The sequence below is a fragment of the Pelodiscus sinensis genome, chromosome 15, assembly GCF_052426305.1.
Source record: "Pelodiscus sinensis isolate ZL-2025 chromosome 15, ASM5242630v1, whole genome shotgun sequence".
Taxonomy (NCBI): Eukaryota; Metazoa; Chordata; order Testudines; family Trionychidae; genus Pelodiscus; species Pelodiscus sinensis.
This window is the reverse complement of record NC_143066.1, coordinates 32260379-32284433: the sequence shown is the minus strand read 5'-3', so window position 1 is coordinate 32284433 and position 24055 is coordinate 32260379. Positions and strand designations below refer to the sequence as shown.

Below are 24055 nucleotides of genomic sequence, written 5' to 3'. Positions count from 1 at the left end.
TCTGTAAATACATCTGAGGGATAAATACCAGGGATGAGGAGGAGTTATTTAAATTAAGCACTAAGGTAGACACACAAACAAATGGATATAAACAGGCCAACAACAAGTTTAGGCTCAAAATGTGGTGAAAGTCACTAATCAAAGGAGTAATGTTCTGGAACAGTCTTCCAAGGGAGCAGTGGGGGCAAAAAACTTAACAGGCTTCATGACGGAATTTGATAAACGTATGGAGGAGAGGGTATGATGGGACTGCCCACAAAAAATGCAACGAAAATTCCCAATTGCCTGAGATGAGATTCTGAGCTATTAGAAAGGATTCTCTCTCAAGTAGCTGCCTGGTGGATCTTGCCCAATTGCTCAGGAAGTAACCTATCAGCACATTTGAGGTTGGGAAAGAATTTTCCCTGGGGTCAGATTGGCAGAGACTCTGGGAGGTTTTTGCTTTCCTCTGCAGCCTAGGGCATGGATCACTTGCAGGTTTAAACTAGTGCGAATGGCGAATTCTCTATAACTAGAAGTCTTTAAACCATGATTTGAGGACTTCAGTAACTCAGCCAAAAGTTATGGGTCTATTATAGGAGTGGGTGAGTGAGGTTCTGTGGTCTGCAACGTGCAGGAGCTCAGACCAGATGATCATGCTGGTCCCTTCTAACCTTAAAGTCTATGAGTCTGTAAGTGGATTTAAGTCGAGATAGTGCATTTGGATTTTATTTGGTGAATTTAACACATATGCTAACATTTAACTGGGAATGCCACAGTTCCTTCTTTCTCCTCTTCCCCATTTAGACTGATGGTTTATTCTTTAACACGGCTGCACAATGCCCTGTTAGTTGTAGCCAAAATTTTATTTATGTGGAAAAATAAAGTACGGCTGAATTACTGAGATCCCATATCATACACATGTAACAATATAATGACATGTAATCACCTGCAACTCCCTTGACTTGGCTCTGGCACAACTAACCCAATTTTGTTTTCATGAAAATAAAAGCATTGAGTTACCTAAACAATTACACATTTCATATTAGTTACCCCCAATAATCAGTCAACTGGACAATTTGTTTTTGTACTGTTACATTTCACATTCCTTGTTTGTCCTTGAAAAAGACTACATTGATTTGGAGGTGAGAAAATTGATTAATACCTATACTAGCTCCTTTGGAAAATTGTTCAATATGTCTTCTATTTGTCACCAGGCAGTAAGGTTAAAAGTGTTACACCGTGCACTGCTGTATGAACATGTGCTCTCGACTCATTTGAACAGTCAGAGGTACCTTCTAAGTACTGTTGCTTGGCAGGAAAGTTGCTTGGTTCTCACACAGGAAAGAAGTTTTTTTTCCAACATGCAGGAAGCCCAGTCTATACTGCAAACATGGGTTTTCTGACACACTCCACCTACCACGCATGCACTCCTTATTTAGGCAGAAATATATCTTAGGCAGGAGGTGGAACACAAATTCTGTCCCAGGAGACAGATGCCCTGTGTTAACCTATTGTGTTTTCTGTATTAAAGTTCACTAGCAAGATGAAGTCTTGGGTAATAGCACACAATGAATTCCAGTAAATCTAAGCAGATCCAGGCCAGACTGAAAAGATAGGAATAGAAACTGAAAATGTATATAAAGCAGACCGGGCATGATTACTTTCAGCATCCAGCTCAGAATATTATGCTGGAGAAGCTTCCATTCTTTAGACCTCGAAAAGAAAAGAGCCCGAGTGTAGGTGGAATTCCTTGGAGGTATGAATGTTGTCTCAGACAAAGCACATCCTTTTGCTTGTATTATCAACTGAAGGAGATTATATGCAATCTGAAATGAGATTTTTGTTCCCTGATCTTTACCAATTCTGACAATGACTCTGCTGTGTATTGTACAGGCAAACTGTGATACCTAGTAATATCAGCAAGATGACAGTACTACTTGTAAGAGAAATGTTCTCAGGCATCTGTAGAAACCCTTTTATGTTCCCTGTCTTCCTCAAGGTGAATAACTACTCAGTCCCCCTTAGACTAAAAGCCAGGAACCAGAACATTTACATCTTTCATCATAATATATACATGGATCAGGACAGCAGCAGGGAACTAGGATGCAGGCTTTCTAGTGTGTTATAATACTTGCTCTGCAGAGAAGTTGTTTAGTACATTCTGCCGTAGGCCAAAAAAGTTAATCAATCTTAGGTTACTGTAGAAATGTTTTAGTAATTTTTGTATTTTACCTACCTGCCATTGAACGAGGACTGAGGAGGTAGTGTGGGGAGTTACTGACACAGAACGTGGTGGTTCACCTGGAACTGAACAAAACCCAAGCCATAATAAAAGGTTAGAATAGTAAGGCATGCCACAGAAAGCTTACTCCATCAACCCCTCCTTCCTTCTCTACTGACCTTTCTGTCCCAGCCTCAGTGCGGTGTTGCTCAAGGAAAGAGTATGGACAATACTAATCCTAAGCCGGGACAGCCAGGGTATGTCTAGACTACATCCCTTTGTCGTTAGAGGGATGTAAATTAGACATACCGAAATTGCTAATGAAATGGGGATTTAAATCTCCCATGCTTCATTAGCATAAAAATGGACTCTGCTTTTTGTTGCCACGGAGCTTTGGCAACGAAAAGTGGTGGCCATTTTTATGCTAATGAAGTGTGGGAGATTTAAATCCCTGCTTCAGTAGCAATTTCGGTATGTCTAATTTACATCCCTCTGGTGACAGAGGGATGTAGTCTAGACATACCCCCAATTACCTACCTTATGACCCCTCTGTCTTGGCTACCTCCCTTAACAAACCCAGTATGTATCAGCTCAGGAATAAAGAAGGAAAAGCGCATCAGGAGCTCATGGCTCTGCAGTGTAATGCACTAGGTTCACTCTGTAGAATAAATTATTACAGTTTGCTAAGGAGTTGAGAAGCTTTTGCCATTTTTACCCCTTTAATTCTAAGGAGGCCAAACTGTACTGGATTCCCTGAAAACAAACTCAAAATAAATTAAATACACCTCAGTCATTTAGGAGGATTGAAGCCTAATGTGGATCATGAGTGAAAACAATTGAGGAAATTTTTTCAAACATATGCACAGCTCCACATTTATTTTTAATGATCCCTTGTAAATTATTCAATTTCTGCAAAGATAATGGTTGGCACGGAGTTTGGAAACCAATGAAACAGAGCTTAATTCCATTTAGAGAATTCTGAAAAGATGGTTCATTTTTAGAGGGCACCCCAGGACACTTAAATGTGCTGATTATTAATTCAGTGAACTTTCTTTACCATCCATATCAATTGTTTGTGAGCAGAACTGTGTTTGACTGGGCGGGTTACCACTGCCTAAGGCACAAAATGGAATTAAATCCACAGGAAAGTGTGTTCTAGAGGTTATAGTGAGCCCCCCCCCAAACTCCATCCCATGCCAAGGTTGGGATCTCATCCCCTCTCTATTTCTCTTACCATCCTGCAGAGTAGTGACAGCTTCTGTCTCAGCACTGAAGTCACTATCACCAATATCATTGGTTGCTTTCAAACGCAGCTTATAAGAGGTAAATGGGTTCAGCCTGTGAAAAAAACAGTAAGGTGAGGGATGAATTTTTCTTTTCTCATGTTGTCTGAGACCAAACCCTTTATAAAGAACCTGCCCAAGGGCAAATGAAATTATTAGAGCAGTTAATTTCCTCTGAAGAGTCCTCCCTTTATATCCAGCCCTGTCCTTCCCACTAGTACTGGGTTTGCTCATACTCTCCACTGTTGTCATCACCTTCTCAAATATCAACAGGGCTGAGATGTTCTGTGCTCGTGATGGTCTACAAGAGGAGTGAGGAACCTCAGGCTCGGGGGCCGGATTCAGCCCCCAAACATCATGGTCCCCTGCAGCATTCCAGAGTCTTCTCTGGCACTCCAGCCTCTCCCACGGTGGGCTAGAGCACCCAAAATGTACTAACTTGGGCCTTCCTAGGCTCTGGTGTGCAAGGGAAATATGGGAAGTGTCTTTCGCCCTCTCAAGCAGGGGCCAGTCAGCGAGGGTGTGGCTTCCTGCCCCACTTCTCACCTGTGTTTGGCCCCTGACTGATTTTTCTGTGGGTCAGTGGCCCCTGACCCAAAAAAGGTTCCCCACCCTGGTCTACAAAATAGCCATAGCTGTGAATCACAACCAATGCTTGTTTCTGGTTCAGGAAAAGGGCAGGGAATGTTAATAATGATAGAATTCAAGATGTATATTCGTGTTTCAGATCTTCAAAGCACGGTTCATATTTCATCTAATACATCCTCCCAACATACCTGTGGAGCTGCTAAATATGATCATCCTCATTTCACTGATAAAGAAACTGAGCTCAGGAGAGGTTAGATGATTTGCCCAGAGCTACCTAGTGAGTCAACCGCACAGCTGACATTAGCCCTAAGACCGCTAGTCTCCCTGGTAACCCTCAAGATCATGCAGCAAGATTGGCAGGTTTCATTCCTATTCAATTTCAGGCTAATGCTATTCCCTGAATTATTTAGTAATTTAGACAGTGATGGCAGATTCACTACAGCTCTTCTGTATACGCATGGCTTTAAGATGTACAAAGAGCAACTTCTAAATGGTATAACCTTGGCAAAGCTTCTTCTAGCTTGGTGCTTTCGAGTCTCCTTCAAGAGCTGCAAGTTCAGGGCTACAAGCTATGGGGAGTTTAATTAATTAATTGGTAGCATCTGTCCATCAACCAGCAGATGCAACTGTGACTACAAGTGTAAAAAAATCGATTGGGTAGAAATGTGTAAAGGTGTGAGCAGTCCCTATACACTCCTTTGTGTCCCAGTGTGGTGTTGCAGGCATGTCCCACCTTGGCGTGACTCCTGGGTTAAATGCCCCTCCCCAGATGCCTGCGGTGACCTTTCAGGCACTTCTCTGAACTGAGAGCTCTGCTGCAGACATGGTATGGAAAAGCAGCTAGATCCCAACTGATCTACACCAGATGGCAGCTAGAACAGGGAAGACTGTGCTGGGGTAGGCAGCAGGGGCTAGCAGCCACGTGGTCTGAGGGAAGCAGTGGGAGCCAAGAAGGGTGGGGCTCTGTAGTAGGGACCAGGAGCTATGGGGAGCTGAGGTTGCTCAGCAGGGTGGGGAGCTCAGGGAGGCAGTGGGGATGGGGAAGAGGCAGTAAGGGCCCAGGAGCCCATCCAGGGTATGTGTGTGTATTTTTAAGGAACACTAGCTATACGTTTCTGAATAATGAAAACAGATCTATTTTAGACAGCCAGGTGGAGTTTTTCAGGTTATGTAAGGGAAAGACTGGGGAGGGAGGTTCTTATCTTTTCCCTGATTTGTTTGTTGTCCCTTATTACATTATTGGAGCATAATGAATCTCATTGGGTGGAGCTTATGAAGAGAATAATGCATATTTATTGTGTAGTACAGTGTTTCTCAACTAAAAAAGGAACTAGATAAATTCATGGAGGTTAGGTCCACCAATGGCTTTTATGTACAACCGTATTTATGTTGGCAAGTCAGTGAGTGGGAAAGGACAACAATGAAAATACATTCTTATAGACTATCAATGGCTTCAGTAGAAATTACAAAAGCTTTAATTCCAACGTGTCAGGTACATTTACATTTTGGACAGTGGGTGTGATTCCCAGCTTGAGGAGACAGATTCACGCTAGAACTAGCATGCTAAATATAGAAGGGTACGTCTACACTACGGCGCTAATTTGAACTAACTTAGTTCGAATTAGTTAATTCGAACTAAGCTAATTCGAACTAACGCGTCTAGAACTAAAAACTAGTTCGAATTAGCGTTTTGCTAATTCAAACTAGCATGTCCACATTAAGTGGACCCTGAACCGGGCTTAAGGATGGCCAGAAGCAGTGCCGGCAGGGCATCAGAGGAGGACTTAGAGCGTGGAGATGCTGTCTCGGACTAGCTGAGGGCTGCGCTTAAAGGGTCCCGACCCCCACCCCGGACAGACAGTTCTCAGGGGTGCCCCGCTTGCAAAGCAGTCCTGGCTTGGAGTGCCCTGAGTGCCCACACTGGGCACATCACAGCACTCGGCCATCAGACCGGCTGCACTTGCCGCAGGCTGCCATCTGGGGAGAGGGGGCAATTGGGGGGCTGCAGGAGAGCTTCCACACCCAGAAGCCCGCAGAGCCAGCCCAGTCCTCCCCATCGGGGGCTCGTACCCCATTCCTCCCTCACCTCCTTCCACTTACCCTTCCCTAGCCCCTTTTCTTGATGTACAAAATAAAGGACAATTGTGTTCAAAAATGGAATCTGTCTTTATTGAACAAAACTGGGGGAGACAGGGAAAAGGAGGTGGGAGAGGGGAAGAGAGAGGGTGGAAGAGGGGAGGGCAACTACAATGATCAGGGGTTGGGAACAGGTCCCATATGAAGAGAGGCTAAAGAGACTGGGACTTTTCAGCTTAGAAAAGAGGAGACAGGGGGGGACAGGATAGAGGTCTCTAAAAGCAGGAGTTGGGTGGAGAGGGTACATACAGAAAAGTTCTTCATTAGTTCCCATAAAGAAGGACTAGCGGACACCAAAGGAAAGGAATGGGTAGCAGGCTTGAAACTAGTAACAGAAAGTTGTTTTTCACAAAGCAAAGAGTCAACCTGTGGAACTCCTTGCTGCAGGAGGCTGTGAAGGCTACAAGTAGAACAGAGTTTAAAGGGAAGTGAGATCAAGTCATGGAGGTTGGGTCAATGGACTGGTATTAGCCGGGGGTAGGAGTGGTGTCCCTGCCCAAGGTTTGTGGAAGGCTGGAGAGGGATGGCACGAGACAAATGGCTTGGTCACTGTCTTCGGTCCATCTCCTCCAGGGTCCCTAGGGTTGGCCGCTGTCGGAAGACAGGCTACTGGGCTAGATGGACCTTTGGTCTGACCCAGGACGGCCATTGTAAGCTCAGGGCTCAGGGTCGGGGGTCTCAGTGGACCCCCTTGATTTTCATGCACACCTGCTCCTGGGTGGCCAGGCTGGCAGCTCTCCTGCCCTAGACGGCCACTTTCCTGTGCCTACTGCGGAGATCGTGGACAAGGTCCACGAAGTCTGCACTAGCCCAGGCGGGTGCCCGCCTCTTGCGGTCCCGGGCAAGCTCCCGGGAGCCGCCAGCCTGGTCCCGGGAAGAGGGGAGGGCTGGGGGGCATCGGATGGGTGGCGCGATCTGTGGCAGGTGCAGGGTCTGCTGGCTGGGTGCTGGCAGACTTGCACCTGGCACGGGCACCGTAGCCAGCCCGTGCCCCTTTAAAGGATCCGGGGCTGGGAGGGGGGCAGTAGAGTTTCCCTGGTGTTGGCCAGAGTGGCCACCAGGGAAACCTGGGGAGGGCTAGCCTCCCACTAGTTCGAATTAAGGGGCTACACAGCCCTTAATTCGAACTAGCAAGTTCGAACTAGGCTTAATCCTCGTGGAATGAGGTTTACCTAGTTCGAACTAAGTGCTCCATTAGTTCGAATTAAGTTCGAACTAACAGAGCGCTAGTGTAGCGCCTATGAAAGTTAGTTCGAACTAACGTCTGTTAGTTCGAACTAACTTTGTAGTGTAGACATACCCGAAGATAGGCATGACAACATAAGTAGGAATAACTATCTGCCCCAATTGCATGCTTTTCCAAGACACTTATTGTGTACTTAGGGCAACCAGCCCCTCACACTGGTTGTACTGCCACTGTTACACTCTATTTTTAGTGCATTAGCTCTTATCAAGCTAGTGAGAGTTTCTCCCGTTGGGCTTAGAATCCCTCCACCCCTCAGTCTGAAGTGTAGACATACCCACCATCCTGCAGGAGCTAGTTAAGGTTGGGTAACACAGTTTAAACACTCTGCCATCATCTAAACATTTCAGTACGGAAAATACAGAAAAAATGGCCCTAGATTCCTCTGAAAACAAGATCATGTCTCTCACAGAAATAATCACATTGCACCGAGGGGGTGATTTTTAACATAAGCCTCTGCTGAAAGTTCTGTAACTATTTGTATTTCCAGAGCACTGCTGTCAGAAGGTTGGAAAAGATAATCTAAAAGGAGAAGCAACAAGTTAGGCTGACTGGCCTGTGATTCCCTGGTTTGTCCTTATTTCCCTTTTAAAAGATGGGCACTATGCTTGCTCTTTTCCAGTCTTCTGGAATCTCTCCCATTTTCCGTAAGAGGGATAATCACTATTACTTACCAGTCTTGCAGAAGGGTTGCGAGGTTTCACTGTCTAATGTTTGCTCAGTTCTTAGAAATTATAAAATATTTGGATTGGTAAGTATTGTACTTTCAATGACATGCTGATGTTAAGTAATACCTCTCAATAACACAGGATGTTGTCTCGTGATTGACAGAAGAGGAATATGTTTGCCATTCTCCATTTGGTAGCTCCCTCAGTTGCACGGTGAAGTATCGTATTGGTGAAGACCCATCACTACCAGGAATCCAGTGTAGTTGCAAGCTCTTTGAAGACACCTCAGATTGGGGTATCCTGAGTTCTCTCGGAGGCGCTGGCCGCTCTGCAGTTACAGAAACAACTGGTATTACTGTGGGAAGAAACAAGCTAGCACAAATCTAGAAATGCACATGGAACTTCCCAGCGGTGATGCTACAGACTACTGAGCTGCTGCTTTTAGATTTGCTACATGAAATAGTGAAGCAAACATTTGGGACCATATTTCAAGTTTCAGCTGCAAAGAGGAGTGTTATCAAGGATCACTGTCTCCCTAGGAAAAATAAACACCTCTGGGTGACCATGTCCTCAACTAGCCAGATAATGAGGAGCAAATCTTGGAATCATTATATTTATCTCTCTAGAGACCAGAGAATATTTTCACCCTCTCTACCCACCTCCTTGGACAAAGAGTTGCTCCCTTGCCCAGCATGCATGGGAGGAGGGGATGCATCAGAGCGTGGTGGTCAAATTTCACTATGCCTGGTCAAAGATCTGGGAACCACAGCCATCTTCCTGTGGCAGGTGCTGTCCACAGTGCCAGAGCACAGCTTGGTAGAGTGGAGAGCTGGAGTCTAAGTGCTTAATTCAGCACACTGGTCAGACCCACCCTTCCTTTGTTTACACTTCTTGACCTTGAATCTGCAGAGGCAAGACAGCTCGTCCCAGCACAGATGGGGAACTATCTAGAGCAATTAATGCTTAACATCTTTCATAGGAGGTAAGAAATGGGAATGCAGGTTCTGCAGAAGCCATTACCTAACTGTTTGAATATAGACCTCCTCTCCCTTGTCAGTGTATCTCCTCACCCCATCGATTTCAATAGAGAAACTCAATAGAGTGAGAAATAATTGTTTAATTGTTTATCATGAAGTTTATTGATTCTGATTAAAATGTGTGGCATGTAATAAAGCAGGAATTGATTGGAGACACCACAGTGACTTGCCTTCAAGAAGTGATATGATTCAACTTAATCAGCACTTGTTTCCATAAACACACACCGCTGACTGCATGATTCTCCTTGCATTGTAGGAAGAGCACTTCGTTCCTCCTCCCCCATCCCAACTCAAAACATTTCCTTTATGGCTTGGCATTTCTCTATAGCACGCTCTTGCTGATGCATGAATGCCAAAAGAATTGTAAGCTATTAGCCACACACAGTCTGCAAGTGCCAGTAGTGTGCATCTCAGAGTTAAATGCGAAGGTCATTGTCTTGCCCTGGCAGCACTAGACAGGTGTTCAGGGTTATTTTATCAGAGGAAGTGAGTACCTAGTAAAGTGTTGCAGGGGTTTAATACTCCGATCTGGTAAACTTTAACCAACTTGCAGTGTTAGGCAGCTCATACCCTATATCCAGTCCCTCATGATAGGATTTCAGTCTGTTGTCAAAGTCCTGACCCATTAGTGCCTTCCTTTTCTTCAAATAAATTCCCTGACTATTAGTAGGAAACTCTTTCTACAGAGCCCCTTCACCCCCCCCCCCCCCACCCTTACCAGAGATTAGTCACAAGCAATTCAAAAGTTAACTTCCCTGCAGAAGTAACTAAAGCAGTTCACCTTACTCAACAGAACTTTTTCATAGGCAGAGGGGCAAGAATTTCTTGTTAAGTTTAGCAATGGAGACTCTCAACACGCATCAGCTCTGCTGTAACCAGCAGGCATCATTATCTGAAAGGTATTAGATAGCAAAGTGTAAATCCAAAGGATTCCAGAAATACCATGCAAGGGAGGTATAACGATAGCCATGAAGCACCTGGTGATAATTAAGTCTTGACTAGCACCATATATATAGCCTCCTCCCCCCGCCCACCGCCAGAGGAGATAAAAGGGGCAGCTACTGTGGCAGCTGAAGCCCCAGGCCCTTGAATCACTGCCAGAGATCCAGGTGGCATTAAGGGGCCAGTGGGGGGAGACTAGTGTTCTTCCACTTGATGCCCTGCCCCTTTCAGGAGCACAGAGCTGCCCCCTAGCTTGCCTAGGGGCTGGGCAATTCTGTCAGCTCCCCGCATATATATATGTAATGGTCTACACTGTGGTTTTCATAAGAACCTTTCTAGCAGAGGGTCTATCATGCCTTTGCAGTCTCCAGTCCCTGACACTTCCAATTTAAGGACAATCCAGTCAGGTGGGGTAATTAATAAGCTTTAGTCCTGCAGTGGCCTGAAAAGGCCAGGAGGAGACACTGAACCACTGGGGCTGTGTCTACATTGGCATGATTTTGCGCAAAAGCGGCCACTTTTGCGCAAAAACATGCTGCCTGTCTACACTGGTGGGGAGTTCTTGGGCAAGAACACTGACGTTCTAATGTGTGAAATCAGTGCTTCTTGCACAAGAACTATGATGCTCCCGCTCAGGAATAAGCCCTCTTGCACAACTGTTCTTGCGCAAGAGGCCAGTGTAGACAGGCAACATGAATTTCTTGCGCAAGAAAGCCGATGGCTAAAATGGCCATCAGAGCTTTCTTGCGCAAGAGAGTATCTACACTGGCACGGATGCTCTTGCGCAAAGGCACATGCCAGTGTAGACGTTCTCTTGCGCAAATACTCTAACGCAAAAACTCTCGCATTAAAGAGTATTTGCGCAAAATCTTGCCAATGTAGACGTAGCCTGGGAGTTCGCAGGCCTACTAATAAAGCTTGCCTGCCCCACCTCTTGTCATGGGGGAATGCTGGGGCAGGAAAGCAGCTCCTAAGTGTTAACCCTCAACTCCAGGGCCAGAACAGGGCCTTTGCTTACAACACTGCAATCAGATAGGTTTTATGTTTATTTGCTAGTTGAAAGGTGCAGACAGCCAAGTCTGAAGTTTGTTTATTGTTGATCCATTCTAAAGACTGATGCTGAGCTCACAACAGGAGCTGTTCTAATCCAGCTGGACTACTCCTAGCCTAAAGGAATCAGGTGTCCAATCCCCATTGAATTTCAATTGGGCTTGGGTACTTCACACTTTAAACTTCCATCTTTATTTGCTATTAAATAAATTGGTGCAGAAGTGACCATTCATCATGAATGCTTACACTATATAACTTTCATAGTCTAATTTGTTTCCTAACTGAACAGCTGCATTTTATTCAAGTCCTCTCATCTTATTGATATGAGCTTCACTATTTTTTTTTCTCTCTCTGACACACAGACCACACAGCTGGTTTCAATTTTACGGCATGTATGTGGGAATGCATAGCCAGCCATGAGAGAGGGAAAGCTTTTGTTTTATATAATGACTCTCACATTTAAGACACCCCTACGGGTTTGATGATAATGGAGAGCATTGTTATTGCAGTGAAAGTGGGAATTATGCAGTGAGCGATTATATGCTTAGCAACAGCTAACATGCAGTGCTGGAAATTAGAATGGATTTTTTTTTCTGGGAAGGAGAATGTTTCCCAGGATACTGGGCTTCTCCTGTACCCTTTGTTGGACACTTCCATTTTTAAAAATTTTTCACATGGACAACAACAGTTATGGGTGAGAGATCTTGGGCTTATCTGTTCATAAGATGGATGGGGCCATTAACACGTGTATTTAAAAAAAAATTCTATTGGTATTTTCCTTCCCTAGGGATAGCACCTTGATGTGATGGGAAGACTTGTGTGTTCAACTCATCCTGAAAGCTATGCCAATCTAAGTTTTAACTCTGGGTAGGACCACCCAAGTTGGACAGGTCAAATTACAGGGACCAAATAAAAATAACCCAACCTCACTAGCTCTCTAGGTTGAGCAGGGAGCAATAGGCCAACAACAGTATGCTTGTAAACAAGTAATAGAAACACAACAAAGTAGCCATTCCACAAACCAGTGAGATTCACTGGGATGGTAAAACCTTGCTCACGTCCCAAGTTACATTGAAGATGTAACACAATTCAGATTCAGATCTAGAAATTATTGGACAATCATATTTTATGAACTGAGAAGTGTTGCAATGTCCTGTCAGAAGTAGGCAAGGTTCAAAGTCTGACAGCTGATCCCACAATTTTCTTACTCAAGGGCTGGAGGTCTACCAATTGAACCATAAGACTTACTTATGTTGGGGCTTTATTGTGATTGTCTCCTCAGGAAATATGGTTCTACTCTGAAAAGTGTATCTGTGTAATTGGCATGTTGGAATTCCCTGCTTATTTTCTCTCAGCTCAATCAAATTTTCTTCATTTACAAGTTTTTTTGTAAAGTTTTTTCTGTCAAATCCACAAAGTTGAGGCTCTGCAAGGAAAGTAGGATTGTGTAAAAAATGCCACCCAGTAAAACAAAGATGCCACAGGTCAGGTTCTGTTATCTGTTATGTTTCTGAGGAGCATATCCCCTTGTTATCTAACTAGATTTAAATACACATGTGTAACCTTACTCTTGCCAATGAGATTCCACATGTAACCAAAGGCACAAGTGACTGGATTGGAATGTAGTTAATAACTTTGAGCCAGTTTAAAATCTGGGGGTGCCATGGCAGCGTGTATTAGAGCGAAAGAATAGACTATCAGGGAACTCCTTAGGTCAGGACTGAGGTACAGTGGCAGAGCAATATGGGGGAAGCCTGCACAGTGTCTGCTCACAGCTACTTCTCCTAATTAGTGCAATTAATCCTTCCCTTTCTTTCCTGAGATTTCAGCCTAAATGTTTTATTTAGAAGGTCAACAATAACCTGATAAAAATAGCTGACTGCAGAAGGGGATTGTACTTAGCCAACACACTGCGGGATAGGAAAATTTCAATTTCCAACAAGCCTGGAGAATCCTCTTTCACACAGTTCATCACATTCATTGTATTGGTGAAGCCATGATGACTAAAGGCATTACCTCTCTTTTCTGTAGTGATTACTGTGGCTTCCAGAGGCTCTCCCCAGCCCTGTCTGGTCTTAGCAGATGTCCGGAAGATGTATGCAGACTCAGGGCTGAGATCAGTAGCCATGAACTGCCTGACCGTTGAGCCAACTTCCACTGTGGTGAACGTGTTAGGGCTGCTGGTTGCCAGGCGGTATGCAATTTGATATCCTGAATTCATGGCAACAAAAGCACAACAGCAGAGAGGTGAGAGTTGTTTTTCAATCTTTTAGTGGGGGAAAAATGCCAAGACGATTAGTACATCCTAATTACTTATTTATTTGAAGGCAAAACAAAGTAATTCAGCTTTATAACAACCCCTCCCCCCACCAGATGCAGTACATTATCAGGGAAATTACACACAATGTGATGAATGGAAGGGCCTTCTGAGTATTAATCCACCATGAAACTCGTTTCACTTTTCATCCTTCACAAGAATGGGAGATGAAAACAGTTTAATCTTCCCTGAGCATATTGGTACGCTGAGAGAATGCCACAGGAACCAATAGAGTCCACACAATTGACTTTGACAGGGCAAGTCAGTCCACTGAAACTAATCTCCTCATGCTGCCCCTGCCTCCAACACATACACACTTACTGCATAGTAGAACATACTGACTGAGAATATTTTAAAACATGGACATTCAGATTGCGTAGGTAGCGCAACATTCATGTCACACACACAGTTAATTCTTACAACTGTTCAGAGTTCTCTTTTTTCATCTTTCCTGCCCACGTATAGGCCTACAATTAATTCTGCAGTGTAGCAGATGGTACAAGCCTCTTGCTTTTAGTCACTTGGTGATCCTGCTCTTCTACTTCACTGCAGAAATTCAGAAGACTTTGGGATCCTGCTTGAAAAATAACCCTTATGCTGAAAAAGCTGATACATACCGCACTTTATCTGTTTAGTAGATTCTGCTCTCTGGACTCTAATCTCCTCTCGAGCCTTTCTGAGTTATGAGTTTACAGTTTATCACACATTATTAATGATCCAACTGTGCAAATTAGCATGTTCAGGATTCTCACACACCACAAACAACAACTGTCCCCCAAAGAGAGAATACCAAATGTTCAAATCCATTCTGGAAATCTAGCAGCTACACCAGGTTCTCTTTCTCCTGGAGCTCATTGGCAACTTTTAGTCCAGCCACTACATTCCAAAATCAATTCATATTAGAACGTGTGTGGCGCTCTCCTGTCCAAGCTGAATAAAATCAGACCTGTTAAATGCATCATCAAGTTACATGAGAGAGGGAGATAGCCCAAAAAAACCCTACAAAACAAAACAGCTGAACTCAGTCATGACAGATTTCTGCCAAACCTTTGCAGATCCTCTGAACTACAAACAGCTCTACGGAGACACAACACTGATTTTTCCCTCTGGACTTTATTCCAGATACAGTGTCAAACTCCCACTACATTTTGGCTGCGACAAGAGCACAAAGAGTGCATACATGAAAGTCAATGCATAGAAAATTAAGGACATTAGTGGATATTAAACAAAATTGCTGGCATCTCTCTCCCATTGGGAACTAAGCACCTCACCTCAAATGCGTTTTTGTGCAAAAAAGAAAATCGAAAGAACAGGGTTTTTTTCCAGCATAGGTATTCCTCATTCTATGAGGAAGAACGCCTTTTTGCAAAAGAGCTCTTTTGCAAAAAGGTGTGTGTAGACAAGGAAGACTTTTTTTTGCGCAAAAAGAGGAAAGAGGAAAAAGCACAGGTGGCCATTTTGGTGACCATTCTGTGCATAGCAATCAGAACTTACTTTCGAGAGAGCATCCCTGCAGTCTGGACACTCTCTTTTGCAAAAGCACATCGCTTTTTTGATGCGCTTTTGCAGTGTGGACGCACTCTTGAGCAAAAAGTTTTTGCGGAAGATCTCTTCCAAGAAAAGCTTCTTGCGCAAGAAGCCTGCAGTCTAGACGTAGCCATACACAGCTAAGAAAGCAAGATGTACAAATAGAGAATTGTTTGCTTTTCAGGGTGAATTCTGTGTATGAACATGTGTATTATGTTGTGAACCTTAGAATTTACCTGGGATACAAATGGGGTGCATCTAGACTGGCAAGATTTTGCGCAAAAGCAAAAACTTGCCAGCTGTCTACACTGGCCGCTTGAATTTGCGCAAGAGCACTAACTTTGTAATGTACAAAATCAGTGCTTCCCGCGCAAATACTTTCACACTCCCGCTCGGGAAAAAGCCCTCTTGCACAAGAATACTTGTGCAAGTGGGCCAGTGTAGAGAGGGAAGAACTGTTTTGCACAAAAAAGCCCCAATGGATAAAATGGCAATCGGGGCTTTCTTGTGCAAAATCGCATCTAGACTGGCCACGGATGCTTTTGCGCAAAAGCACTTTTTGCGCAAAAGCATCCGTGCCAATTTAGACACACTTTTGCAGAATTACTTTTAACAGAAAAACTTTTCCGATAAAAGTATTTCCGCAAAATCATGCCAGTCTAGACGCAGACATGGTGTTATGTGTGTATGCAGACGGGGTGATGATGGGGATGATGTGTCAAAGGGAAATGAAGTAATTTCAGCAGTGTACTAGAGGAAGTACTCCCATTTGAACAATTAGATGACTTGTTTGGATCAGCCAGGAGATGCAGCAAATGGGAGCAGACTGATTCTGTCAGAAAGGGCAAGTAAGAATGGCCAGAGATCAGTGGGACTGGATGTCCTGGAAGAAAGCTGAAGATGTGTCCTGGCGGAAAGCTGAAGGCAAGTGAAGCAGCAAGAGGGGTTTGGTGGCTGGCTTCTCCAAGCTGGAGAGCCAGGATCAGAGAGGGATGAAGGCAGAGAAGTGGCAGAAAAGCTTACCTATGGATATCTCCAGGAAAAAAAAATCTGACCCAACGGGAACCAATAGAGTCCAAGGAGAGCGAAAGATGCTCCCAGAAGAGAGGTTGTGGGGTTTCTGCCGGAAAGAGTGGGGGCTACACTTCAGTTGGAAGGGAGGCGGTGACCATCCTTGCACAAGAAAAACAGAGGACTGACAGAGTCCAGGCATGATTGAAGGTGTCAGTCTGAGGTATGTGGAGTAGCTAGGGGCAAAATATCCTCAAATTTAATTCACTGGGCATGGGTAACAGACTATTTGAGTCTTCTGGTGGGGAAGATGAGAGCTAGATTTTAGTAATGGTAATGTTTATGGAGGCAAACGGGCCTGTTTTGCCAGGGCCTGATGCAGGACAGTGGTCCAGGTGAGGTCACCCTATTACACGTGTTACTGGTTGACCTTCTCTTTCTTGTATTTCCTTGTCTTTTTCTTTGGAGGACAGAAAGAAATCTGTGGCAACGGTTAGCATGGGAAACTGAATGCTAGCACTGCATACTATTGTGACCCAGAGTCTCATATTCTGTGGCTACACAAGTACAAGGATACGAGATCAGTCTTACTTGAAATTCAGATTACAGCCGTGAAAAAAAATTAGAGGGACCAATGGTCTTAGCCCACATAAGAATAATGACATACATTTTCAAATCGACTGCTTAAAGTTAGGCATCAGAATAACCAACTTGCTTTTCATATTCCTTGTAGCTCCAGTGGAAGTCACAGGATGCTCTGATTTCACAGTATTCCTGGGCATTTAGCCACTTATTTAGGTGCATAACCATGGATTTAAGAGCCTAGCTTTGGACACTCAAATTTAAAACATTTAGCTTTGGAATATAAAGAAAATAATAAGAACCTGGTGGTGTTGTTGTTTTTCAGAAACATCATAGAGCCAGCTAAGAGAACACAGATTAGAAACCTAGGAGTGGTCTCATGTGCTATTCTACTATGAACAGAGACTGCAATAGGATGCTGTGGGGCTCTACATTTGGGGTATGTCTAGACTACATGTCTCTGCCAACAGAGGCATGTAAACTAGGCTACCCGACATATTCAAAGAAGCTGGGATTTAAATATCCCCGGCTTCATTAAAATAAACATGGCCTCCATGCTGTGCCAGCTCAGCTGATCGTCGGCACAGCATGCACGTCAAGACGCGGATCGGTCGACAGGGGAAGCTTTTGTCGACCACTCCTTTATACCTTGTGAAACGAGGTTCACAGGAATGGTTGACAAAGGCTTCCCCTGTCAACTGAACTGCATCTTGACGTGCACACTGTGCCGACGATCAGCTGAGCCAGCACAGCGCAGCAGCCATGTTTATTTTAATGAAGCCGGGGATATTTAAATCCCGGCTTCTTTGACTATGTCGGGTAGCCTAGTTTACATACCTCTGTCGGTAGAGGCATGTAGTCTAGATATCCTTACTATCTATTGTAACAGGGTTGGCCATCATCTGAGCATATTTTGATGGCCAGAGCTTGCTTTGCAACATCCTACTTCTGTTTCCTTCTCTTTACTGCCCCTTAAAAATGACACACTTCTCTCTGGATTAAACACTACCCCCTGCCTAGGACCAGGTTAGTAGCAGCCACAGTTCTTTTCTGTGTTAATTCCACCCCTGCCTGGGGCCAGTGTAATAACAAAAATAGCTCTTAACAGACCACAGGGTCCCAAAATAAAGTCCCTCATCACCTCAAAGTGTGTGTAACTACACTTCACTGGTGCCTTCTCTCACAGCCAGAGCTTGCTCTTCTGTCCCAGTCTGTTCCTACAGCCCATCCTCCCAGCTCTTCCTTACTGGAGCTTAGCCTTGGGCACCAACTTATAGCACCTCATCTTTGAGCTGAAACTTCATTTGGGTTTCCCCATAGGAGCCTCCTGCTTCCTAGGCAACTCTTTGACACAGCTCCCTTGATCTCAGGGTCTCCCCTACAGAAGTCCTTCACACTCTCTGTAGTCTCTACAATTGCCTGATCTCTCCCCACTTCATTGCAAACTGCAGCTGCTGTTTTTAAAGGAGTAATCACACATCTTTTTTCAGGTGTTGGCTAACGCCCCCGTTACATTTATCTGTGGTTTCCAGATCATACATTTTCATTTTATGAGTATAAAGATGGCTTGCCAAGCTTACAGCCCTGACATTCATCTTAAAATCTGAAAGTCAAGCTATGTACTTTCTGGCTGCTACATCACTAATAAAAGGGGCCATCCGAAAACAACATGGCAAAGAGCTATAGAAGCAGAGCTGAAAAACCTGAGGCATAGCTGGGAAACCATTGAAAGATTTGCCAGAAACAGACATGAGCGGAGAAGCTTTGTTGCTGCCCTAAGTGCTAAGAACATGGTGATGATGTTCTGGGAACATGATGATGATGAAGAAAAATTAGGTCTAAGCCAGCGGTTCCCAACCTTTTCCAGATGGGGACCCATTTTGACAATTCAGAAAGACTTGGTGACCCAAGCCAATTCAAAAATGCGGGGAGGAGGAAGGGCAGAGCCACCTGGAGAGACACTTGGTGACCCTTTTGAAATGTAATGGCGACCCATATTTGGGTCTGGACCCATAGGCTGGGAAACCCTGGTCTAAGCTGAGAAGTCTGTTGATGACCCACGAGCCAGAAGACAATCCAACTTGCTCTCCCAAAGGTAAACTGGTCTGCACTGCTAACAGGAAATTTAGAGTAACATTTTCACAGTTGGGTGGCAAAAGCTAGATACCTAACTTAAAAAAAAAAAAAAAAAAAGATCTGATTTGCAGAGGTTCTGAGCACTCATCTCCCAGTGATGTCTTAGAAATACTCAAATGTGAACTTTTCAGACTTACATTTTTCAGACAAGTGTATGTAACCTATTCCTTTTGACCTACAGTTCTGACCCTACCATCTCTCCCACACTCATCACCATGGTATTTCAGCATCTTTAACATTACAGTACTCTGTCTTATTTCAAGTCCAGAGAAAGACAGATCAGCAGGATACATGGAAGAGATAAGTTGTGATCTCTTCGGTTTCTATACATGTGCAGTAAGCAGAATTGAGAACACTATATACAGATGATTGGGGAAGGAGGAACAGTAGAAAGAATACATTGCATAATTTATGTACGTTGCAAAAGTGATGAAGAAAGAGACAGCTAAGGCTTCGTCTAGATTGCAGGCTTTTTTTGGAAGAAGCTTTTCCGGAAGAGATCTTTTGAAAGAGCTTCTTCTAAAAGAGAGTGTCCACACTACCAAAGCACATCGTAAAAGCGATCTGCACTGGATGCTATCTTGCATTTCACTTGTGATTACTATGGATGGAGTGGCCACCAGGGCACCTGTGCTTTTTCTTCTTTCCTCTTCTTTCGAAAGACCTCTCTCTTTCCCGTCACACACGCCATTTGCAGGAAAAGCTCTTTTGGAAAAAGGCTTCTTCCTCGTAGAAAGAGGTTTACCAATGTCGGAAAACCCCCTCTGTTCTTTTAATTTTTTTTCCTCGAAAGAATGCGATTGCATTGTGGACGTTAAGTGAAGTTTTTTTCAGAAAAAAGTTTTTTACCCTAAGATAGCTAAAGAAGTACAAGAGAAGATAAAAACAAGTAGTGAAACAGCAAGACTAGGGCTTGGAGAAAAAACATGGAATGGTAAGAGAAAAAAAATCACATTCTATGTAGTTATTAAAAGGCAAGTTATGTTATAAAGAACAAATTATGGCTGGGTACTTTCCTCCCTGTTCTAATCTCTCTGAACTATAAGTATTAGTCAGGAATACCAAGATGAAAGTATATTACTAAGTGCTAAGACTAATGACAAACAGATGTACAAATTAATCAAGGAAAAAGATCGACATACAGGGAATTATAATTGAGTTTTTAGAAGAAAAACTAGCATTAAGAATAATGAGAATGTTAACTATTTCGAAAATTAAGAAGCAAACTCATTTGTCTCTTACAGCTACACAAATTCCTACAGTGCAATCTGCAAAAAATGACCTTTTTTCTCTTCCATATTTGCTGTGCTGGCTGGCAGTCTGGGAAAGCATTCTCCTTCTTCATGGTTCAAAAAAAAAGTTGTAACCAGAGACTCCAACCTTCTTCTCTTAGACGGTTCCTTAGAAATCCAATGTTCCCTCCATTCATTCCTCCTGTCACCCTGAGTGGAAGGTGTATATACGGTACCACAACAGTTAAAGCCCAACTCACTTTTTGTTATCACTAATGCACCTGAAAGATAGTTGGAATCTGTGTCTTTGGTTTCTTGGATCACTCTCTCCTATGGTATCCTTTGGTGTTCCAAAGTACCCAGGAGACATACAGTCATGAAGAGTAATTGTGTCTCATTTTTGAGTGACACAGAGGGTATATCTGAAGCCACAGTTGAGCTTGATGAAGCATTACAGCTGAAGTGACATTAAAATGGTAAAATGTTTAGGTTGCTGAATTTTAGCAACAAACAGGATGCAAGAATGCAGGAAGAGCTGGGTGAATTCAAACAAGGGAAATCAATAGAGGTAAATGGAAAGTGTTCAAAGTGAAATTAATACAAGCCTCAGGGCATTAAGAAGCAATGTAGCAATAACTGCGATAGGAGCAATAAAGGCTGCTGCCGATGAACAAGAAAGCTCAGAAAGTTACAAAGGATAAGAAAGTCCCAGAGATCTGGCAGAGAGCAGAGCTGGAAAGGTTACTGAACAGAGTCAGTGAAAGTATGACTAAAACTTAAAATGCAGGATGAAAGAAAAATTACACAAGGGTTATGACTATAAGGTTTTATTCAGATATAAGAAACCAGAGGGTCATGGGAAAAGAAGAGTAAAGGGCTTAAAAGACGTGTAAGTCTCAAACAAGTAAGCAAGTCTTCTCGGAGGGAAAGATACTCTAAACAGTAATATTCCAGGTGACCAATCACAGTAACCATGACAGATACAGCAATTTCCTGCAATCTCCTTGGGAGACCTTATTGAATTAAGGGCTTGTCTACATTTAAAACACTGCAGCACTTCAGCAAAGACATTACCTATGCTGATGGGAGAATTTCTTCCATCAGCATAGGTAATCCACTTCCCCAAGAGGTGTAGCTCGGTCATTCAGAGAATACCCTAGGCCTAGGGAGAGGCAAATGCTAATTCCCCACCGCCCAGTTATGCAAAACCCCAGCCTTATCTGATCTGAGGAAGTGGGTCTGGCCCACGAAAGCTCATCATCTAATAAACCATCTTTAAAGTGCTACATAGTCCTGTATTTTGTTTCAGCTACACCAGACTAACACGGCTACATTTCTATCACTACTCCCCAGCCTTATGAAGCTATGTCCTGTGGAGAGGGTAATTATCTTTGGATCACCTCTTATGTGAGGCCAAGATCAAAGGCCCAAACAATATAAAGGAAAGACTGGACTATTTCTGCTTGTTCTGGTTCTAAATCTGACCTAATTATGAGCTTGTAGCCATGGTGGGGGAGGGCACAATTATGGGTTTAGAAGGACTGACATCTACCAGAGCCTGAGATTGGATGTGAGGTGATTTTTTGTAATCTTTTTAGCATGTGTCTAGGTTCATTTTGGTTAATGTTTTCTCTGTAATGCTTTAAAATTAAGAATAAATGTACTTGCCTATAAAGAGCTGTGGAAATGCGTGAATGCAATTACAGCTGTTTGTAGTCACTAGAGAAAAGCAAAATGAAAACACTGGTCTGTTTAGGTAGTCTGCCTTGCTGGAAATACCTCAGTGTAGGCAAGGAACCATGCAGCCTAGGAAAACCCCAGTCAGAAATGGAATAACCCAGGCTTGAAATAAATAGGAATAAACTCGAAATAAATAGGAGAGGGGGGAGAAAAAGAAAAAAAGAAAGAAGGAAGAGGGTGTGAGACAGAGCGTCATTAACTATCTGGAGAATGGGTATTTAAACCTAAGCAACTTTGATCTGCTTAGGTTTAAGTACCCATTCTCCAGATACTTAATGATGCTCTGTCTCACACCCCCTTCCTTCTTTCTTTTTCTCCCCCCTCTCCTTCCCTGCTCGTATTTTTTTCGAGTTTTCATATCCCCTACTCATAACTCCAGTCATCTGAAGAAGTGGGCTGTGCCCACGAAAGCTCATGATATCATCTACATGTTTTGTTAGTCTATAAAGTGTTACCAGACCATTTGTTGTTTTTTTAAGGTATTGAAGCATTTTATGTAGTTTTTTTCCACTGATATCTTTGGGAGCCTTTCCATTAAATTCAGTGGGCTTTTGATCAGGCCCATAGCAGATAAATAAAGATTCTTTCCAAATTTCTCTTAAAAAAAACCCTGTGCTCACAGTTGCATGCACATCTTTTAAAATACTTTCTGCGTGAAGTCAATCAGTTTCATACACATGAGCCTTCTGAACTGAATAAAAGGCAAAACTTTAAACTGCCTGTTAAATATTAGGTGACTGTAACACAACCATTTGGGTCCCAAAAGCAAACAGGCAGGAGGAGGACTACAGACAGTGAATACTAGAGCATCTTGCAGGCTCATCCCCATACGAAACTCTTATAACTGACGGCTACTGCTCACATGGGCTATGATGCATCAGAGGTACAAACACTTCTTAATTTCTCACAGAAGTTAGGAAAAGCTGAATGATATTGGGAGGTTACAGTCTGCCTGGTACAGAAGCCAGCCAGATTGTTTATTTTACCACTTTCTCTATTTAAGGGCCAGGGTGTGTGCACATGCAATACAGGATTAAAATGTGAATATGCAAACATGGATTACATCCAATTTTTGCTCTAATTCTCAGACGAGTTCTTACAGACAGTACTACAATAAGCTTCAAGTAAATGTTAGATAGAAGGATACCATGAGGAATACTAACCAGGGACTGGAAAAGTGCCGAATGAGCTCACATTTTCATGAACACTCACAGATATGATGCGCACATATCCATAGTAACACATCACTTTGGTTAAACTGCACGTAAAGGAACTGTGTGTCACGGCAAGTGGGTGGAATGCAGGAAAAGAAGGAAGAGTAGGTGCCTAGGTGGTTACTTCAGCACTCCCAAAAGGGGAGTTAGAAATATCTGCAGCTCTCTATAGTAAAATATTTAAACAAACAAGTGTTTTTCCCTCTAGATGCCTGCCAGTTTTTCATGCTGCTAATCCCTCTCTGAAATGCTAGAACATGTTTTAATATAGATTACAAAAATGTTAGCTACAAAGGTGTTTGTATGCTCAGAGGGCCACACTAGCAGAGCAGGAACATTGATTCTGTGCCTTCGGAGCTAATGTTGCTTTTGGGGAAAAAATAAGACATTTTTCCAGCACCACTATGGTTTGCAGGGTGCCCTCCAGAACCACATTATCCTATTTTCACCAACATTTCCAGTTCAGTACACTTGGCTGTGGTGGTTACAACTGCTTTCTAAAAATTCACTGCAGTAAGGAGATTTAAAAACAATAAAGGTGAAAAAAAGAGTAAATTGTAATCCTCATTTTCGAATATTGTTACAGACCTATGTTGTTTTTCACATATTTTTTAGGTACTCTTCTTTTGTAGAAGGGATCAGAAATACCCTCTGTGGCTAATTCTTACCCTTTCATTCTGATGTTGCTAGGTAACTACTTTCTTCCTTGGACTTTCATGTTATTATTTATCATGTTTATTGAGGTAATGCCTAAGAGTCAATCAAGAACAGGACTGCAGTGTGTTAGGCACTATGCAAACAGAGACATGTAGCAAAAATGTATATTTTAGTATTGGTTATAAGATTATAAGTATGACGTGTAATGATTTGATGTATAATGGCTTGCTTATAAGTTCTGTATGCTTCTATTTCACCCTCTCCCTCATGATTAGATGTTTACTGTAAGGCCTTCTTCCTGTTAGCATTGCAAATTAAGTTGTACCCCTTCTCTGCATCACAAACCAAGTTGTGTCTTCTAGTAACTATTAATCTTGTCTGATATGTTGCACAATTGTTTGGTGTGAGTGGAGGATATGTGTGTGACAGCCATCACAGATGCCCAGGTGATCAAGAAGAAGTGGAAATTTTGATGATAACAAGGAAACA

At 43.2% G+C, this 24055-nt stretch overlaps 1 protein-coding gene across 10 annotated transcripts in view; it reads right to left on the bottom strand.

Annotated features, from left to right (window-relative positions):
- Positions 1-24055, bottom strand: part of SDK1 (sidekick cell adhesion molecule 1) — an 844750-nt gene that overhangs the window by 86126 nt on the left and 734569 nt on the right. For all 10 annotated transcript variants that reach the window (XM_089769286.1, XM_075899625.2, XM_089769291.1 and 7 more), the window contains 4 exons: positions 13167-13361; positions 8248-8449; positions 3438-3541; positions 2219-2289 (listed from right to left, as the gene is read on the bottom strand). In XM_089769286.1, the coding sequence (XP_089625412.1) occupies positions 2219-2289; positions 3438-3541; positions 8248-8449; positions 13167-13361 (572 nt within the window). The remainder of the gene's footprint in view (positions 1-2218; positions 2290-3437; positions 3542-8247; positions 8450-13166; positions 13362-24055) is intronic.